This window comes from Diabrotica virgifera, chromosome 3 (assembly GCF_917563875.1).
Source record: "Diabrotica virgifera virgifera chromosome 3, PGI_DIABVI_V3a".
NCBI lineage: Eukaryota > Metazoa > Arthropoda > Insecta > Coleoptera > Chrysomelidae > Diabrotica > Diabrotica virgifera.
In genome coordinates, this window is record NC_065445.1 from 8,071,684 (window position 1) to 8,093,762 (window position 22,079).

The 22,079-nt window shown below is 33.8% G+C and overlaps 1 protein-coding gene and 1 long non-coding RNA gene across 3 annotated transcripts in view; one reads left to right on the plus strand and one right to left on the minus strand.

Moving 5' to 3' along the window:
• The window catches only part of LOC114330203 (uncharacterized), a 76,769-nt gene extending 70,554 nt beyond the window's left edge, over positions 1–6,215 (minus strand). For both annotated transcript variants that reach the window (XM_050647799.1, XM_050647798.1), the window contains exons 1-3: positions 6,017–6,215; positions 989–1,196; positions 595–837 (exon numbers count right to left, since the gene is read on the minus strand). In XM_050647799.1, the coding sequence (XP_050503756.1) occupies positions 595–837; positions 989–1,180 (435 nt within the window). In that variant the 5' untranslated portion in view covers positions 1,181–1,196; positions 6,017–6,215. The remainder of the gene's footprint in view (positions 1–594; positions 838–988; positions 1,197–6,016) is intronic.
• Positions 6,124–6,598, plus strand: LOC126882776 (uncharacterized). The gene is made up of 2 exons (XR_007697383.1): positions 6,124–6,229; positions 6,301–6,598. It is a non-coding gene; the product is annotated as an uncharacterized LOC126882776 (long non-coding RNA).
• Positions 6,599–22,079: the final 15,481 nt, after the last annotated feature.

A 22,079-nucleotide genomic window follows, 5' to 3' on the forward strand; every position in this document is an offset into this window, starting at 1 on the left:
TTCCATCGGCTTCTGGAATTGTAATATATACGAAAGGAGCTTTTATATTACCAAGTTATTTAATTATTGATAAACAATTACTTATCTAAAATTTTAGTTGAAAATTAAACATCTTGCTAGAAAAATCCGCATTTTCCGGGGAAAATTTTCGTCGAAGTAAATCGGGAAAAACACGTCTTTATGTAAAATTTAATTACGGTGAATTTTTATTTGGGTGTTTTTGGTGTAAAGTTAAAATCTTTGGAGTTATAGGCAAAAATTGGAAAAAACACGATTGTCGAGCGCCATTTTGTTTATAAAAAAAGTAGCACACTATCTGCGGACTTTGCATACCTATATTATTAATATATACAATCATAAAATTCGATTCCATCAATAAAATTGCTGGTAAATAACTTTTCCCAAAAATGGCCCATTCTCCAATAATCTGGTCAGACTATTGGTACATCCTTAATCTGTGACTTTTACAATTTATAAGACAACAGATGACGAATAAAGAAAGCGAAAAGTTTTCGCTTTTATTTCTAATATAACTTCTCAAAACAAAATATACTGTTCTAGCAAATACATAGCAAATGAATGTGTTAAACTTACACTTAAATCCCATATCCTGACTTGCCCACCTAGACAGCCTGAAGCAACGATTTGTTCTGATGTTGGATGGAAGGCGATACACCATGGTGTCCTCGGGTGGCCGACCAGAGTTTTTATATTCCTACCATTCCTAAGATCCGTTATATAGATGTTGTGGTTGCCGTGTGTCGAAGCTACTTTGGAACCATCAGGGCTGAACACCATCAGGAAAGTGGATCTGGGTATACCTGGCATCTCACAGCGCTAAAAATTGTTTGTGAAATACTTAATAAAGATCATAATAATTAAAAACACTTAGTCACACCATGAAATTATGGGAGAGAGCTATTGATAGACGGATAAGTGAAGAAACTAGGGAATAGGATTTACACTACAAATACAAAGAATAACTTACCATTTCACTGAACTCCTGCTTCCTAACAAACTCTTCCTCTGCAAAGAGTTCAATGCCTTCTTTGGATTTGACATTCTTCTTAACGGATCCTAAACTACGATTTTCAAGTCCTTGTAATAGATCTAGGGCAGCATTGTTTACAGGTTCTCTTTTAAACTTAAACTGTAGCAGATCATAATCATCTCTATTCATTTTAAAACTAGGTTACCTAGAATGAAAAAGTTAAAATATTGTTTTTAAAAGAAAGATATAAAGTTGGATGGATGACATGGGTGGACAGTAAGGCAAAGATTATATTAAGCTGCACAAACAATCATCTCAAAGTCTTTATTTGCAAAACATTTTTTAATACTTCATCATCTTAGGCAAATTAATTTTCTTTCTCATAAATCACTTTCAGTGGCCGGCGTAGCTAAGCGGTAGTGTGCTTGGCTCGCATGCCGGTGGTCCAAGTTCAAATCCTACCGCCGGCAAGAACAACTAGCATTTTTAAAATGTTTATAGGCCCCAGGTCGACTCAGCCTGAATAAAATGAGTACCTTGGGTAAAACCCGGGGTAATAATAGGTGGTTGAAGCATAGCAGTGGCCCTGTTACCTTCCTTGTACACCGTAGGCCCTATATATAGCAGACTACCCTGCTATACTCCCAAAGCCACGTGAGCGGTATAAAACGGGAGACTATTATTTTTATAAATAACTTTTAACACAGTACAGGATATTATCAATAATTTAAAAAAATATAAACAGCGGTGAAAATTTTGGACTGAATGTAAATTTAATCAAAACAATAAAAAATGTCATACTAATTCCACTTATTAAGCTAATTAATATCTGCATCAAAGAACATGTTTTTCTGTCTGTTCTTAAAAAGTCAATAATTTATTTAATGTTAAAAAAATGGGACTCAAACCTGCAAGAAAATTTTTGGTCAGTCTCACTGCTGCCAATTATTTCGAAAACTGTGGAAAAATGAATGGAACTATAAATAGTAGATTTTTTTGAGGTCAACAGTATGTTTTCTGAATGTCAATTTGGTTTGCGAAAAAATAAAAATACACTTTTAGGTATTTTAAACCTCATATTATATAATATTAGAGGGTTATTTCATAAGCTTCAATTTATCTCAGTCTCTTGTGTGACTTGAGAAAGGCTTTTGACTTGGTAAGCCATGAAATCCTCCTGCAGTAATAATAAAAAAAATATATAACTTTTGTTCTGAGATTATTGAGCTGATAAAATAATATCTGAAAGGTAAGGTGCAGGTTGTGATATTGTAAGATTTGTGAAAAGTCAAAGACTTATTCGTGGAGCATGCCCTGAACGTATCCTGAACTTACCCAGAGGGAGATCGCCTGCGCATTACGTTTTCGTAGGGAAATATTCGACCTTATTGAACGTCCAATTTTGTAATGCGCAGGCGTTCTCCCTCTGGGTATTCTCGGGGTATACAGCGCGAATAGGCCTTATGATACAGAGTTAAGTGACAGTCATATTATTCATAAGAAGATGCAAAAACAGCAAAGAAAATAGTAGGTACAATGGAAGCCGATAGCGAAATGAAAAAAAGGAAGGCCCAGAACTAGTTGGTTGTATGACATGGAAGACGACCTGAAAACCATGAATATAAGACAATGGAGAAGAGCACAAGAGAGATCTGAATGGAACTACATAGCCACACAGGCAAAGACTCACCCAGGGTTATGATGTCAAAAGAAGAAGAAGGGTGCAGGTTGTGAGGGTTGGTGGTGAGTTGTTGGTAGAGAATATGTTAAATATTGGAGTAACCCAGGGTTCCATGCTGGGCCCATTTTATTTTTGATTTATATTAAAGATCTTCCAAACATGGAACATAATGCTAAGTATACACTCTTTGAAGATGGCTATGGTGGTCTTCACAGCTGATAATATTGAGGATGTGCTGGAGGGTTCTATGGTAGCAAGACACATCTCTGAGCAATGGTGTGCTGCAAATAGGCTGGTTCAGAACAACAATAGAACTAAACAAGTGATTTTCACAATGAGAGATGTAGATGATATGAATGATGGAGTCAACAAGATTGGGTTTTTAGGAGTTCTCTTCGACCCAAGATTACAGTGGGGTCCACATATAAATAACTTGTGCAAAAAATTAAATAAAAGTCACTTAAATATATAAACCTTTCGAAATGTGTCTCATTGGAGGCTATATTGCCAGTCCGGAAGAAGAATGACGTAACGGCAAAAAGTCAAACTTCTCAAGAGAGCAAAAAAACGATTTTTAAATATTTAAAATAGGGATTAAATGTGGAGTAATCGTCCAAGAGCATCGGTATGGCGTTTATTCTTACAATGATGGCTTGTATTTTTATCCCTATTGGTTCGAATTTCATTATCTTAATTTACTCCCCCCATTTTCAACCCTATCTACAGTTGCGTCATTATTCATCTAAAAATTTTTAAATATTTAAAATAGTGATTAAATGAATAGTTACAATGCAATCCAAACAATGCATTATTAGATTTGGTAAACATTCTTGTAATTTAATGTTAATGCACATGATGCTTTGACAGATTTATTGCAAAATTTGTAACAGTAGTTTTGCAAGGTATTAACTAACTCTTACCTAAAATTCAAATTGCTTTTAAAAGTGCATCTTTTATTAAACTATTGCTTTAAAATAGAGTCTATATTATTCTAAAAACTACTATAAGCTCATCCATGCACTTCTCCCTACACTTGATGCATCTGTGTGTGCATCTCTTACTCTTTTTTAGAGAGACTGCATTAATAAAATGGTTAAGTAGTTATATAACAATGATAAGAAGAATGATTAATACATGGGGTAGGGCACTTACGTAGGCCAATTTTAACTTTTCACAACCGTAATGAAAGGGCTTACCTAATCATAGGGTCACTGTTTTGTGTGCACTGCTAAAAGTTAATGGAGTTTTTTAATAACAAATACATAAAAAGTAATAGGTTTTCATGATATATATCTAAGGGATGTTATCATACATCCATACCAGCGTTTCTTCACATTTGTAGTGGTAAAAAGTGACTTATAATACAGTAGACTCGCGATTATCCGAGTCTCGGTCATCCGAGCCCCTCGGTTAACCGAGGCAAAAGTAATAACAGGTGAGTTACAATTTTCAACCTTGACACAACATCACTGATTCAAAATCAAAAAGAGGAATAAAGCTTGTCATTAAAATATCCACAGTTATGATTATTTACGTGTTTTTCTATCAATATAACCAATCTCATTGTTAACCGAGTTTTTCCGTATCCGAGGTAGTCACGGTCCCAGTTACCTCGGATAATCGCGAGTCTACTGTACATTGAATTGAAGATACAACTACATATTTATAACATACTAATGCAAATAGACAGAAATATATTAACTAAGTAGTAGAAATATTAACAAAACCGAAGAAAACCTCTCAAATATATTGATTATAGAAGTTCTGTTGAAGTACAAATATCCCATACAAACAATGCATTATAAATGCCAATAACCGTCTAACCGTTATGACCGTCTGTAGACAGTGATCATTTTTCTAGTTAAATTCAGAATTGTCAATAAATATAGCTTAAATGATATTGTTTGTTTTTAAAATTTAAATTAAAAAATTAAAATTGAAAAACAAACAATATCATTTAAGCTATATTATTTATTGACAATTCTGAATTTAACTAGAAAAATGAACACTGTCTACAGACGGTCATAACAGTTAGAGGGTTAAAATAGAGTCCATATTGCTTTAAAAACTACTATAAGCTCATCCATGTACTTCTTCCTAAACTTGATTCATCTGATAATAATGATACCGGCTGTGGTGGATATGGTGATGCTCAAATTGCACTCTGTGCAAGTGCGTGCATCTTTTACTCTTTTTTAGAGAGACCGCATTAATAAAATGGTTGTCATAATAATAAGACGATAAGAACAATGACTAATACGTGGGGTAAGCAACGAACTGTCAACACTGATGGAATCGCCATAAAACGAAGTTAATGGCGCCAGGATGAGATAGAAGATAATCAGGTAAAGGAGGGAAGATAATCGGACAGTGCTAGTCAGGTACCTTGTAGTTGTAGCAAATTTTACCTGAAAATTCTCTGTCTCTCTCATGTCTCTCTAGAAGTGCTAGAACCTCTCTCTTGTATGTTGGCGCCTATCTTCGCTTCACTGTTGGAATGGGACGGGGCCATTCCATCAGTGTTGACAGTTCATTGGGGGTAAGGCACTTACTTAGGCCAAATTTAACTTTTCTCGGCCTGTTAAGAATGGTAATCGTTAATGAAAGGGTTTACCTAATCATAGTTTTTTAATAACAAACACATTAAAGTAATAGGTTTTCATAATATGTCTAAGGGATGTTATCATACCATGGTTTCTTTATATTTGTAGTGGTAAACAGTGACTTGTAATACAATTGAATTCAAGGTATACCTATTTATAACATACTAGTGCAAATAGACAAAAATGTATTGACTAAATAGTACAAACATTAACAAAACCTCTCAAATATATTAATTATAGAAGTTCTGTTGAAGTATAAATGTCCCATACAAACAATGCATTATTAGATTTGATAGACATTCTTTTATTTTAATGTTAATGCACATGATGCTTTGACAGATTCATTGCAAAATTTGTAACAGTAGTTTTGCAAGGTATTGACTAACCCTTACCTAAAATGCAAACTGCTTTTAAAAGTGCATCTTTAATTAAACTATTGCTTTAAAATAGAGTCGATATTACTTTAAAAACTACTATAAGCTCATCCATGCACTTCTTCCTACACTTGATTCATCTGATAAGAATGACCCGGCTGTGATGGATATAGTGATGCTCAAATTGCACGCTGTGCAGGTGCGTGCATCTTTTTCTCTTTTTTGGAGACCGCATTAATAAAATGGTTAAGTCGTAATAAAAAGACGATAAGAAGAATGATTAATACGTGGGGTAGGGCACTTACTTAGGCCGAATTTAACTTTTCTCGACCCGTTAAGAAAGGTAATCGTTAATGAAAGGGCTTACCTAATCATAGGGTCGCTGTTTTGTGTGAACTGTTAAGGGTTTATGGAGTTTTTTAATAACAAACACATAAGTTTATTGACGTAACAGTACGTCCGAGTAACACCTACTATGAGTACACCACTTTTATTTTCTAAAATGTCAAGTCAAACGAGGCATTTGAGATTGAGATTGAACATGGAACATCTGATTGACAGACGACATGGATTCTGAAGGGTTGTGTATTTCTATTTAAATAAAAGTGAATATTTATTAAGATTAAGATGTTAAATATGACTCATTTTTAGGTATAATCGTTGATTGATGTATGTATAATTTTAAATAAAAAACACTTTTACTATCCGACAGTATAGAAACCTATAAAATTGTTTTAGCATGGAAGGAGTTCGTACTGTTTTGTATAGAGGGCAGCAGTAGATATGCTTAGTCGCAATTTTTTATCCACACATATTTTATTTTATCTCATTTTAACCATTTTATTTATATTATTATATTAAATTAAGTACATTTTAATTTTAAATAAACACCACTTTTGCTGTGAAATAACTAAAAACAAACAATAAAATGTTTTAGAATGGATAGGTATATTTCGTATTTTTGTTCTTTTCCATGCGCAAATATTTGCAAAAATAAACTTTAAAGAATCATTAAGAGGTCTGGTTTCACCAACAACAAATAAATCAGTGAATAATTATTCGTCAAATAAAATTTATTAGACGTTTATATTTATATTTTGTTTCAATATAATTTTGATAATTTAAAGTTATAACTGACGAATTTGCTTTCTTATAAATATTTACAGTGAGATTATATAACTCGCCCATTTATTCGAAGAGTAAATATTTATTTGATAAATAAATAAAATAAGTCTTATTTGACGTTAGTAAAATGGAGAAATGTCAGTTTATTGATCGAATAACTTTATTCATTATTCATAGAATAAACTACTATTTGTCGTTGGTGAAACCGGCCATTATTATAATACTAAATATAATAATAGAAAAATTGGTTTATGAAAATATCATATAATAAATATTATTAACCCGGAAGCAGTCGTGCCGTTAGAAAAATCTAACATTTTATCCTTTTCCGTGATTACTTATTGATGAACAATATTGCAACATAACTTTCCACTCGTAAGTGCATCGAGGAAGATTGTAGTAATGCGTAGGTATTTTTTTATTTAAAATGTTTTATTTACGTGACAGAAGTGAGCGCGACTGTTCCCGGATTAATTTAATTTCTAAACAAATTATATTTTTTATTGAAAAGAATTTAAAAATCATCCAAATGAATTATACTTTTATGGAAGATATACCTATTTATAATCCATTTGGATTACAGATAGTCAAGCGGCTATTCTGGCAGTTAAGGACCCACTCACGAAATCAAAACTGGTGAGGAACTGCAAAGATCTCTTCAATAACCTGGCAAAAGACAATAAAGTGTCTTTGATATGGGTGCCGAGTCATGAAGGGGTTCATGAGAAAGAACAAGCAGATATGTTGGCAAGACAAGGCTCGAGACTCGAGAGATACTTTAGAAGGCCCAGTACCTTTCTGTAGCATCACTAAAGATGCTACGAAAAACGAGGTTCAGAAATAGGAAGGGCAAATCCAGACTAAAAATTAATCAAGAATAGGTATTGATATAAAACTCAAACAATTTTATGAACCTCAATAAACGAGAGATCAAAACGGTCGCTGAAATATTGACTGGACATTGCCGTTTAAGAAATCACCTATACAAACTAGGTAGTACCTAAGATGCAATGAACCATGGTGCAGAAAGTGCGAAATGGAAGAAAGGACTGCCATACGCATACTCGGCCATTGCAATGTGAAGTGATTTAAGTAGGAATTCACTGGTCAACTGAGGTTTGAACCAGAAATAGAAGAGATCCTAAAACTACCAATAAGAAAACTGTTGGCTTTCGTTGAAGCCACAGAACTTATTAGAGTTTAAGGGAAAAAACAAGGTATGGTACAAAGGCCTTAGGTATTACAAACAAGTGAAAGAGATTTAAAAAAAAATATATCAAAAGATATACCGATATAGATAAAAAGTTTTTAAAGTTATACTTCTTTAGGCACGAGGGTGAATTTTTATTTTCCTGGGCGCATGCGCACACCGACAGTATGGTATTAGTCGCTCAAACGTTATACGGGATCTGATTGGGTGTTAAAATCATCTGTCAATAATTGTTGGAGATTATGGATAAACAAATGTTGTGTATATTAGTTTTTATTGTTGTGATGGCAGAGAAAAAAGCAAGTTTATAATTGTAGTGACTTTTTAAATAGTTTTCAAAAGCGACAGGTACGTATCTAATAATTTATTGTAAATGTTTCAGTATTCTAATAAAAAATTACATAGGTGTACCCTCAGAGATCCGTGGAAAAAATTTACACTCAAAATAACAAAATTCAGTTTGGCAACAGTGTGTGAATGTTGGTAGTAACAAGATAAACAGAACTGTAATTTAGTCCAGACAAATTAATATATTTTTGTGCCAACAAAAATGAGATTGTTCAACCAAATAATGTTTCACATATGATGTGCAAAATAATTTTGAATTGGTTTCTGCTAATGAGCTTGCTTTTTTGTCATTAAAGTAGAAAAAACTTTAAAATTTATTCTTTATAATAATTATCGTCCAGTTCTCGTCTTATTATTTTTACTGTACTAATATCCGTCGACTAATTTACAATGATTAATGCGATGTTAAAACATTTTATCGTTAGCGGCTTTTAGAGTGTCTGAGACATATCTTATTTCATTGATAAAATGCACAGTCCCACCGATTTCCACTTGAACCATACCTACCTATTTGGAAAATTTAAAATGAACCTACCAAAATAGTATGTAATGCTTTTATTTACATAATTTGATTACATCAAAATTTTTGTCAATATTCACCAAATATCTTGTTTTCTTACTCTATGTTTTGTTGTATTTTAATATTTCAATATTCTACAAAAATCAAAATAATTTGGTTATATTCAGAACTGTCAAAAGTTTAAACCGTTTAGTTCGTCGATCTTCCCACATGATGCAGGTGTCTCCGTGGGTAGAAGTGTAAGATGAATGAATTCCAATACTAACTGCGCAAACATAAGCGGGTTCGAACCCCAATAGAAACTTTTATTTTTTTTATACATTTTATGATTGTAAGTATAAGGTATACCTATTTATTATATAATTTTTTTTCAAAAAATACGTATTTAGTTAAAATTTTTTCCGACAATTATTGTTCAGAAATCATTTGCGGCATTTTTCAATGTGTTTGTGTGTGTTTTATTCTTTTATTTTTTTAATATTTGGTACTGTTTTAATAAAAAAATTTGAAAAGTAGTAAGTACTAAAATTAGTTTAATATTTAAATAAAACATAAATAAACTGTTTAAATTATATTAATTTCGTTGAAATCATATAATAGAAGTAGGTATAACTTCTTACGTGCGCACAAAGTACACACACATTCTTTTTTTTTTACTTAATTGTAAGTTTGTTTAAATTAAAATAGTTTATCTAATTTACTTGACTATGTTATTAACACACTGTGTATTCGTTGTAAGCAACTAAGAGCCGTGTATTAGTGATCGTAGAATGTTAGATTAGTGAAATATTGAAGAAATTACTCAATAAATTGGTGCCAAAGGCCAGAATCCTATGGATATTATAGCTTTGGTATGATGCACAACATGTTCCCTAAGATATACCAGGTTAGATCAATGTTATAGTAAGAAAGCTGTCCCACAAGACCGGTCAGTGTTTTTATATGCATTTCTTTCTCTAATATATACGTATATCTCTTTACGTGCCATCCGAAGCACGGTGGTGGCTCAGTTAAATTAAAAATTTCTGGTATCTGTGCAGAGATCGAACCTAACATAATAGAATGAGGGCGTTTATAAATGTTACTCAGTAGTTTTGGAGCGACTTTGTTTGAAAACGTATTCTTTAGTCTCCAATATACACAATGGCATTAGTCTCCAATAATATACACATACTGACTTCTTTTATGAGATTTTCTTCAAGATGTTTTCGATTTTGTTGTAAATGTGTAACGAGTATAGCGATGGACTACCCCAGCTAATTGAAATAATATTCGAAAATATTACCTCAATCATCCAAGATAGCCATCGTTACACCCTTAGCTTAGCTCAGTCACTCAGGTGTGTGTCACTCAGAGTAAAGGTTCCTTTCCAATATTTCCTTCTGAATGTCGCCTAGTCAGGATTGTTTCGGCGTTTCTCTCTTCCTTCTTTCTCTTAGTCCATTTTAAAATTTGTTTTGGCAGCCTGGCGTCGTAAATTCTTTTTACATGACCATACCAGATCAGTTGTCTCCTTTGAATTTCATCTATGATTGTTGACTTGACTCCCATTATATTTCTGATTTGGTGGTCATTTTGTATTCTTTTAAGCTTTGATTTTCTAGCTGATCTCCAGAAGTCCATTTATATAACAAGTAGATGTCGTTCCAGGGATTTAGTAAGTTGCCATGTTTCTCTTCCATAGAGCACTATACTTTTAAAGATTGAGTTAAATATGAGATGTTTTCTTTGATTAGACAGTTCTTTTGACCATAGCATCGGGTTTAGGCATCCAATCACCCTTTTCCTTTCACGATCCTTTGCTCTATCTCTTTTTCGGTGCGCCCACTCTTTTTGATTATTGTTCCCAAATATATATATATTTATATATTCCTCACAGTTCTTGATTGTTTCATGTTCGTTGATCATTAGATCTTCTACTTCATTCCCGATGCATAAGTATTGTTTTGTTTCTATTTACAGAAAGGTCCCACTCTTCATATGTTGGAAATAACCGTTTCGTCATGAATATGAATCTTCCTTGTCTGCTGTCACTATGACTTGGTCGTCCGCACAATCTAGAGTAAACAATGTTGTATCGTCGTCAAGTTGGATCCCCATCTCTGAACAAGATCTTCTTCATTGTTTTAGTGCTTCATTTAAATAAATCTTGAATAGGATTGGAGAGAGACAGCATACTTGTAATCCTTTTGTTATCGGAAATTCTTCTGATAAGGTGTTGTTTAGTTTGATTTTTGCTATTGCTTTATTGTATTATTGTTTGACTGAGGCGATGATCGTGCTTAACGAAGATCGTTAAAGAGCCTGCCACAGATTACTCACAGGGCTCGTGCCATACGCTTTTGTGAGATATACAAACAAAAGATGTATTTGCTGGCTTCTTGTAACTTTCTTTTTATTAAGTTGTGTAAAGCGTCCATTATACTACTCTCGAAGTTGATCGAAGTTCAGCGAGTACGAGAGTGTAGAGAGGTACTTCATGCGCCTTCGCTTTGCCTCGGGCTACTTTCATTCTGTGGAGGTTTTTGCGACCGAGTCAGAGGACTCGACGTTAGTTCATCCCGCGCGAATGTGTTCCTCGAAGTTGAACGAGTGTGTAGAGATGCACTTCGGACAACTTTCCCTAGTACTTACCCTAGTACTTACTGCCTAAAAGCAACAGTCTGAAGTTAGTTGCGAAATCTTTCATATTTATTTTGAATTTATCTGTCGGTATGTATGTATAATTTATTTTCTTTGGTTTTGTTTTTTATATTGATATCAATGAAACGCACTGTATAAAATAAGAACTAATCTTCGTACGGTCTACGACAGTGCACCTTTGGTAAAGTTATGGGAGGTAATAGAGAATACAAATATAAACATAGAAATCGTAAAAATAATTTAGTTTTTTATAACAACACGACCACGAGAATTAAAACAAGGAAACAAACTCTATATATCTATAAGCGAGGTTCCTACAGCCTCTGCCGCTTCTCGCATTTCGACCGCCATCTTTTTCTGTCCATCCATTCGTCTTCTTTGATGGCTCTATCTCTCATGATGTAAAACATTTTCTTCCCAGGCAACTGAAGGCCTTCCCGTTCTTCTTCTTTGTTGTGGTATGTAATTTAAAGCTTTCTTTGGCCATCTATCTTCATTCATTCGTTTCACGTGACCATACCACACTAGTTGTCTCGTTTCAATTCTATCTACACTACACTGGAATACACAGTATGTGTCCTCCTTCTAATATCTTCATTCCTGATGTGATCTTTTTTGGATATACCACACGCTCTCCTTAGATAATCCATTTCTACTACTTCTGTTCTTTTTCGATCTTTCTTCGTGATCTGCCAAACTTCTGCCCCATAAGTCATAATACTCATAATAGGCTCTACCAAAGTACGATAGATTGTCAATTTCGTTTTTTGTCTTATATCTTTAGACCATATAGTAGAGAGTTAGAATGTTTACCGCTTTTTTGCCCTCAAACAAACTCACCGAAGGGTTTTTGACAAATAAAGGGTTTAAACAAGGATGCTGCCTCTCTCCAACACTTTTTAAAATATATTTGGAACAAGCTCTGAAAATTTGGAAACAGAAATGCAATAACATGAGACTCCTAATGAATGACAGTACACTATATACTCTTTGTTTCGCAGACGACCAAATACTAATAGCACAAGACTACGATGATAATTATCTGTTACATGACAAGAAAGCTAATAGAGGAATTCAGGAAATGGAGAATAGAGATCAACGTAGGAAGAAAAACCAAATATATGAATATCGGTGGAACGCAGTAGGACTTGATACTATAGACGGAGGAGAAACAATCAGTAAATGTGACGAATATAAATACCTGGGTATGGAAATCACGAATAATGGTACACTGGACGGAGTCATTAAAGAACGAAATATTCAAAGCAGGTAAGCAATTAAGGTACGCTTCTAAACTCAGTACTCTGGGACAAGCAGATAAACAATCAAAACAAGAAAAAGATCCATAACGCTAAAGAGCTGCAAGAAAAGAAAATGTGACCAATACGAGAAATAATGAAGGTCACACATACAATAAATGATGAAATCAACGAAATACAACTAAGATGGTTTGGTCATGTACAAAGAATGCATGAAGACAGAATCTCAAAACAAGTACAAAACTGGAAGCCGCAAGGTAGAAGAAGAAGAGGTAGACCGAGGAAAAGTTTTCAGGCAGGAATAAACTAAGTCATGGATGAAAGAGGTCTGCAAGTAGATCAATGTGCGGACAGAGAGGAATAGCGAACGGGTATCGAAAGACGGAGAACGTTGTAAACCGTAAACCGATAGTATATACTAATATATCAATGAAACGCACTGTATAAAATAAGAACTAATCCTCGTACAGTAAATTCCTTTCAGTACCGTACCGATTTTGCCTAGTAGTACCAAAAGCCGGAAAGTATGTCTAATGAGTGTAATGAGTAATCATGCGGCGCTTGTAGCCCGAGGGTACTATCGTACACGGACTGCTGAACTGTGGTACTAAACGCTTTTTCAACCTAATATATCGATAACCATCTCGACTTTGAACCGACTGCCAATACCTCTCTCACTTTTTATGGATTTTTTTTATTGTCTTTTGTTTTTGTTTGGGCCAAAGGGTATGCTATATCTAGAGCATAAATGTTACAGTTTATATTAAGTAGTACTACATTTGATACGAAGAAATTGGATATTGTTAGTCCGTGACGACAGTGATAGCATTGAGAGGATCATATAACAAAGAGTACCTATAATCGAAGAGATAATATGTAGCTTTTTACAGGCCTTTTAGGCCCAGAGCTTTGTTTTTCTTTTCCATAGCTTTCTGTTATTTGTCAACTTCTTCCAGTCTGTTGTTTATTCCCTTTTCCTTCAGGTCTTCTACTACCGCCTCCCTCCATCGCTTTCGTGGTCTTCCTCTCTTTTTTTATAATGCTATTTTCTTGACCACTCTGTCATCGTTCATTCTTTCTATATGGCCCAGCCACTGCAACCTTCTTGATTTTATTACGTTATCTATTTGTGGTTCTTTGTAAATACTATAAACTTCCTCATTTGTCCTTCTTATATACCCTTCCTCTGTTTTCTTCCCTCCTAATATTCTTCTGAGTATTTTCTTTTCCCATCTCCTTACTGTTTCTTTTGTTGTTTGGTTGAGTATCCATGTTTCACATCCGTATGTCGAAGTTGGTCTTATTATAGTCTTATAAATCCTGAATTTCGCATTCCATGACAGCTGTTTTGATCTTAGTAAATAATTCATGGCTCCCGCAGATCGATTGGCTATACTTAATCTGGCATCAATTTCTTTCCTTTTTTCACACTTGTTTGTTATTTCCTCAAACTTAAACTCTCCTAATTGTGTGTTTACATTGAACTTTGTCACATCTTCCCTTTCTCTTCCTACTTTCATAACGTTGCTTTTCTTTTGATTTATTTGTAGACCCAGTTTATACGCTTCATTTATTCATCTTTATGTTATCTCTTTCAGTATCTTGTCACTCGTTGCTACAATTGCCACATCATCTGCATATCCCACTAAATGATGACTCTTGTACAATATGTGCTTATTTCTATTTAAGTTGCTATTCCTAATGATTGTTTCTAAGCTTTGTTTCTAAACCAAAAGGAGTAAACTAAAAAGACAGATTCACACCCAAGAAAGTCACTAGAAATATCACCGAATACGGCCCGGTACTTTATGTCTCCGTTAACAGCCGGTTAGTTAACTGGGGTTTAATCGGGACCTCTTTAGGGTCTCTTGCGTTGTAATAAATGCAATTACAAGTATTATTATAATTATAAATAAGTATAATAATAATTATAATTGCATTTATTACAACGCAAGAGACCCTAAAGAGGTCCCGATTAAACCCCGGTTAACTAACCGGCTGCTAACGGAGACATAAAGTACCGGGCCTACATCTTCTTTTTTGGTTGATCATATCGGCCTTTGATGGTGATCCATGTATATAAGGTATATTATACTAATACGTCGCTAAAGAGTTCTAAAAACAACTGTTTTTTTTATATACAAACAGACCAAAAATCTAAAAATTAAAGGAATAACGCAGAAAATACAAAAAATCGCTGATTTAGCTTAATTAATATATGAAATGCCAATAGTGTCAAAATTTTATAAATGCCATTAGTGTCAAAATTTGATAACAGAGGAGTAAACTTGCCTGAGGTTGAACTAATTACAAACAAGCTTTACGGCGCGGGAAATTTGAATTACACCTCTTGGTTTAAAAATAGACTATAGTATCATGTTAGATATTAGCGTTGATAGCGAGCCTAAGTCCTGATCGGACTGCAAAATCTTCTGAGGTTCCCTCTTTTACTCTTAAGTTGCAGGTCGTACGCTTCAATGTCATCGTCACTAGTTTCTTTAGCTTCGTAGGTATTTCAAATTCTTCCATAACTTCAGCAATTTTTTCTCTCTTGACAGAGTCGTATGCCTTTTTAAAATCTATGAATAATAATAATACTATTGCCGGGATTTTGTATTCACAGCAGATGGTCAGTACCCCTTTCAATATGAATATCTGATCGGTTGTTCCTCTGCCTTTCCTAAATTCTGCTTGATATTTTCCTATCTGTGGTTTAACTAGTAGGTACCTCCAGTCTGATTTGATTGCTTGTCGCTATTATTTTGTAGGCCACATCCAGCAGTGATATCCCTGATAGTTCTTACACTCTACCTCATCGCAATCCTTTAAAATCGGTATTATTGTTGCTTTTTCCCAATCATTCGGCATCTGCTCCTGTCTCCATATGTCCACAATTAGTTCATACAGTTTACGTTTTATCTCTCTGTCAGCATATTTAATATTTTCACAAACTCAAAAGTCTCAGATGCAGAATTCACCAATATAATAAAAATTAAAATGGTAAATAGTTATTTAAATCTGAAACTTTTCTTGTTGAAAGTTCTTTCTGGTACATCCTTAATCTGCGACTATTACAATTTATAAGACAGCAGACGACGAGGATAGAAAACAAAACGCTGGACGGAAGGGCCGCCCGAGAACTTTATCGTACCGGTCTATTATCGTTATCATACTAGATACCTACTGGCATTCTATAAAAATAACAAAATTACTCGTTATTTTGATATTTTAGAAACACCTTGTATACTTGAAAATATTTTATGGTTCTACGCATTATTAATTCCTGCATTTGAGAAAATGTTCGGGGACACACTATAGATTATTGTATAAATCAATAGAATATTAGTCATACTTTCATTTCAAATTAGTTCATTTTTCTGAGAAATGAATAGTTTACAATATTTGCATTTTACTGCATGGATTTTAATGAAATTTTGGGAGTAGCCCAATCTCCTAATTCAAAGTCTATCCTATATACTATATACTATATACTATATACTATATACTATATACTATATACTATATACTATATACTATATACTATATACTATATACTATATACTATATACTATATACTATATACTATATACTATATACTATATACTATATACTATATACTATATACTATATACTATATACTATATACTATATACTATATACTATATACTATATACTATATACTATATACTATATACTATATACTATATACTATGGCGCTTTTATCATGGGGGCGGTTCCCACCACTTCTCGGGGATAGAACATTTTTATTTTCGAATTGCATGGAGCAAAAGGAAGAATTTAAAAAAAAAATTTAAAATGCGCTCTATAATTTGATCTTATTTTTTCACCCGCCCAACTTTTTGAAAGTAGAAATGACACTATATTAAGAGGTGTTGCAAAAGAAAAACAATGCATTTAAATTCTGGTGGATGAGGGGTTAAATGTATGTATGTACTTCTTATTTTTCCTTAAAATACATTAGTCATCTATTTTTTGCACCATATCTCGCTTAGTTTGAATGTAACCGACATTTAACGGTGCTCGTTTTAAAGGCCTTTTCAAACACTACAAAAGCATGAGCACTTTGAACATGCACCAAAAAACAAACTCTTTTTACCTACCATATCTCTTTTTGTATTATAAATAGAAAATTTACGAAGGAACGAATCTCTTTGTTATTTATAATCTAAAAAATTTTTTATATAGTGTTTTTAGTTTGATGCATAGTTTTGAAGGTATTCACAAAAAACCGTCCGAAAACGTGTCATTTTTAAATGAAAATGGCCAATTTTCAACTACGCATAACTCAAAAAGTGAGTTCTCAAAAAAAAGTATAGATCAGTTTTTGCTTAAAAATAGGTTCTCTAGCCACTTCCATGCTTATTTTGACCAACAAATTTTCCACCCCCTTGAAGGGGTGGGAATTGCCCCAAGATAAAAGCGCCATAGTATATAGGGTAGATATTGTTCCTTGAGCTATTCCCTACTTACTGTGAAAATATCAAGTACATCGATGTAGTAGGATGGAATTCGAAGCCAAATACCCTCATTCATTGACTGCCCTATAATAATGCTCTGCTATGATCGCATGAGAGAGGACACACACAAGATTCTAGCAAAATTTCTATTTTCTGTAACTTTTTAATTTTTTGAGTTACAGCAACGAGTTTCATGTCTTTGGAAAGGTAATTTTACATTATTTCAAAATATGTAAAAATATACAGGGCGTATCTAAAAAATTAAATTTTTTTTTCATTTCCGGTTTAACCGGAAGCCATATTGTGGCTAAAATTTATTGTGCTAATAGATAATAAAGTACTATATATGGCTGCCAAATTTCAAATTTTAGTTTATATTACAGAGGAAGTTACGGGCACTCGAATATTTTTTTATAAAAAATTTATAACTCCCCTCTTATGAGGAGTTAAGAAATCTGACTAACGTTATTCAATTTAACGATAGGATATTAAAAATATATCAAAAAATAAACAAATTCCTTGAAGCCATTTTTGAGAAAATCTAGTTCAAAATTATATCAAATTTTGATCCCTTAAATATAGGCAACTCATAACTTCTTGAAAAACCATAATATTTTTGTTATAGCCCCATCTTTAGGCTATATAAATGTTTTTTCAAATTAAATTGATCTTAAACAAGTTTTTAGATTGGTAGGGAAATGTCTCGAGTGGGCGGTCGGCCATGCTGGCCGCCATTTTGGATTTGGAAATGTCAAATTCCGTATTTCTATTTACCTATCGATGAGCTAACTTTAAGTTAAATTTCATTCGTTTCGGTCAAAATTTGCAAAAATGGGCTCCAAATAACCCCCCTATTTCGGCCCCCCTTTGAGAGGTTTTTTCAAAAGCTTAGTTTCTCGACAAAATTCTCTTAAACTTACTCATACCGAATTTCATCGAAATCGGTCCAGTAGTTTTTGCTGGGCGGTGGCGACATACGTACGTACGTACATACTTCCGACATGTTTTTTTTATTTGTTTTATAGACTCAGGGGGACTCAAAACGTCGAAAAAAAGTGAAATCTGAAAAATTTTTTTTGCACGATCCTATAACTTTATCTATTATACTCATACTACGTATGTAGTACGATAAAGTAAAAAGGACTCTACTATATGCAGTCACATTCCGTTTTCATTCGTCTAGGACAGTGTTTCCCAAAGTGTGGGTCGCGACCCCCTGGGGGGTGGCAATGAGGTACTACGAGGGTCGCCGGAAATTTCCAAAATAAGACAAAAACACTACTTTGTTAAATCATGTCTTTTTATTTTAATAAAGCCGTAAATAAAAATTAACAATTAATTATCAAACGAAACATAAAACTAAATATTAACAGTCCTTAAAAGTAAAAGAAAAAAATAAAGTCAAATATTACAATGTTAATGAGACCCATGCGCCTGTTTTTTTGAAACTAGTCTTTCAAATCTAGGCTGTGTATTTGAGACACACACAATTATATCGTTTTCAAGTACGAGAAGATTTCTCACTTTTGTTTTAATGGCAGTCATAGACGAGAAACTTAACTCACATAAATATGATGTTACAAATGGAACCAAACATTTTACAGCTTCATTCGCCAACTGAGGGTATTCCTGCATCTTTTTGGTCCAAAATTCGTCCGGGTTCTGGGAAAAAAATTGGAGATTCAACATTCCATCACTTGATATTTCAATAAGTTGTTCTTTCATGTTTATTGGTATTTCAGCATGTTGAAAGGAATCGGCTAAAAACGGATTCAGTATCCATCTGCAACTGTCGTAACTGTTTTGAATTTCTTCGGGGAAATAATCACAGAGCTGTTGTTTTATATTAAGCAAAGTAACTTGCATGCCTGCATAAACTTGTTCAAAATTTGTAGCACTGTAACATACATTTTCTATAATTTCCTGAACGCACTGGAATGAATCGAGCTGCTTTTTGCCAAGTGAAGTTGACCATAAATCGATTTTTCTTATAAACCCCTTAATTTTATCTGTGGCTGTAATTATATTAATGTCGCGACCTTGCAAATTACTGTTCAAAATATTTAATTGTTCGAATATATCAGCAAGGAAACCTAGTTTCAAAAGCCAAATAGGATCAGAAAATTGATTTTCATATGGGGACTTCTCATCTTTCAAATACATTAAAAGCTCTGCTCTTAAGTCAAATACTCTTTTTAAGACGTTGCCCCTTGAAAGCCACCTTACTTCGGTGTGATAAAGAAGATTTTGACATATAGCACCCATGTCTTCGCAGATTTTTCGAAAAATACGGGTCTGTAAAGCTTTTCCTTTAATGGAATTTACAACTTTAATGATGGATTTCATAACACAGTCCATTTCAGGAGGTAAAGCTTTTGACGCCAGAGCTTCTCGATGTAAAAAACAATGTCTCCATGTGGCATGTGTCATTATTTCTTGTAATCTGACGACAAGACCAGATTGATGTCCTGTCATAGCTTTAGCGCCATCTGTGCATATAGCAATACATTTTCCCCAGTCAATAACATATTTACTTGTGCGTTTCACAAAACTGTCGAATAAACATTTTCCAGTTGTATTGGTCTCCAATGGGGAACAAAATAAAATATCTTCTTGAATGCCATTATTTGTATCATATCTTACAAACGTAATAAATTGGGCACAGTTAGATAGATCCGTGGATTCGTCCATTTGAAGAGAGAAGTACGTGCATTTATTAAGATTTTCCACAACTTGCGCTTGAATATCTTCTGCCATATCACTAATTCTTCTTTGGATAGTATTATTTGACAGAGGTATTGTTTTTAACTTTGCAGACTCTTTTTCACCAATCATTATATGTACCATTTCAACAGCTGCTGGCAAAATCAGATTTTCAGCAATTGTGTGCGGATTACTAGTTTTGGCAACGCGATAAGCAACTTTATTACTTGCTAATAATGCTTTTTCGTTAGTAGTGGTTGCCAATTGAAAAGTATCTTGCTGTTTGTGAAGGACGTTCAGCTTTCTTTCAAAGAATTCTACGGGTTTGTCTTTTTTATCTGGATGTTTGCTATTTAAATGTCGAAGTAACTTTGATGGCTTCATGCTTTCGTTTGACAATACTTCTCCACAAATAACACATTGTGGTTTATTGGAAATAATGGTAAAACCATATTTAAGATATTCATCACTGTAAAGTCTGTTTTTCTTTTTATTACTGCCACTTTCAGACGTAGTTGGTTCTGCACTTCTTTTTAAAAACTTATCCATAATTTGTAATTTATCGTAGACGTAAATACGTAAACGGGAATACGTAAGTCGCAAAATATTTACTCATTACTTAATACCGCTGCATTCGCCACAACGTGCTGTTTCGAACTGAGGTCTCATTGCACATCGCCGCTTATATAAAGCCAAAACGAGGCTACGAGAACGTTCCAGAGTGCCATCTAGTAGCGAAGTAAGGAGTAGAGCCTTCGCGAATATCATGGAAAAGTATTGCGATGTAGACACAAAGATGTCGCGGTGTACAATGTGCAGTCGACTTTTTATTATTTATTTTTATTGTAAATGCTAGTCTGGCAGAAGTACTACTAGTGTACTAGTGGGACAGATCGCAATTATTAAAATAATTGTTGAATTTTTTAAATGTATTTAGTTTGAATTTAAACAGTAAAGTAAAATAAAATTTGAGAAACCATCAGTTGTAAATTAGGCACGCTATTTTTGTCGCTATTTTGGTTTGGGTGATGAGTAGGGGGTCGTGAACAATTTTTTTAACAAAAAGGGGTCGCGCTTTAGATAAGTTTGGGAAACACTGGTCTAGGAAACGGACAGAAGTAAACTTCCTACTACTCAAATCTGAGTAAAGATAGGAAAGTAAAAGATGGTTTTGCTTCCTTTCGATTCAGAGGGATGCACAATCTCTGGACAGCTGGTTTTGCGATTGCAGGCTTCCTTTTTGTTTTCTATATTCGTCGTCTGCTGTCTTATAAATTGTAAAAGTCGCAGATTAAGGATGTACCAGAAAGAACTTTCAACAAGAAAAGTTTCAGATTTAAATAACTATGTACCATTTTAATTTTTATTCTAATGGTGAATTCTGCATCTGAGACTTTTTAGTTTGTTTAAGAGATGTCGCTGGATTGCGTCCCAATAGGGATTTCAATGATCTTTGAAATTTCCCTTAAATAGATGGGCTAGCTGGTTTTCGCTTCAGAAGTGTGCACGCCAGCTCTGTTGAGGAAGCCTGCAATGGCAGAAACAGCTGTCCAGCGATTGTGTATCCTTCTGAATCGAAAGCAAGCAAAACCATCTTTTACTTTTAGTATTTTCAATTGCTATTCCACGTTGGTTTAGTTCCTTAGTATTAGTTAGATTGTTTTAGATTTAACCTGAATTCAGCAACTACTGGATTGCTAACTGGATTGAACCATTTTGATAACGGATAATCAAATTGACCAAATCTTATAACACTGTAATTTCTCTTAGTCCCTTATGTTAATTATTGTGATATCTAACTCCAACGCCTTTGTATTACGTGGTATTACCTGCTAGAACATATTATTTAATTTCTACGTCTGACACTGATTGTAATATTATCTACCACAAAAAGCTCCGTAGTAAATATTTTCTTCCGTTATCTCGTTTATCATGCCTTCTAATTTATTCGAATAATTGACTGGCAAGTAAGAAAAAAATTTATATCGCGTGTGAGGCATCATCTCGAAAATCGTTAATTGCCTACATGCTTTGGTGTTCCTAAAACAGAGGCAGCTTCTTTAGACACACAAAAAATCTATTAACAGTTACATCAGACGGCAACATGAAAGTTTCCTCTAATACTAATAGTTGGTAAAGGCATG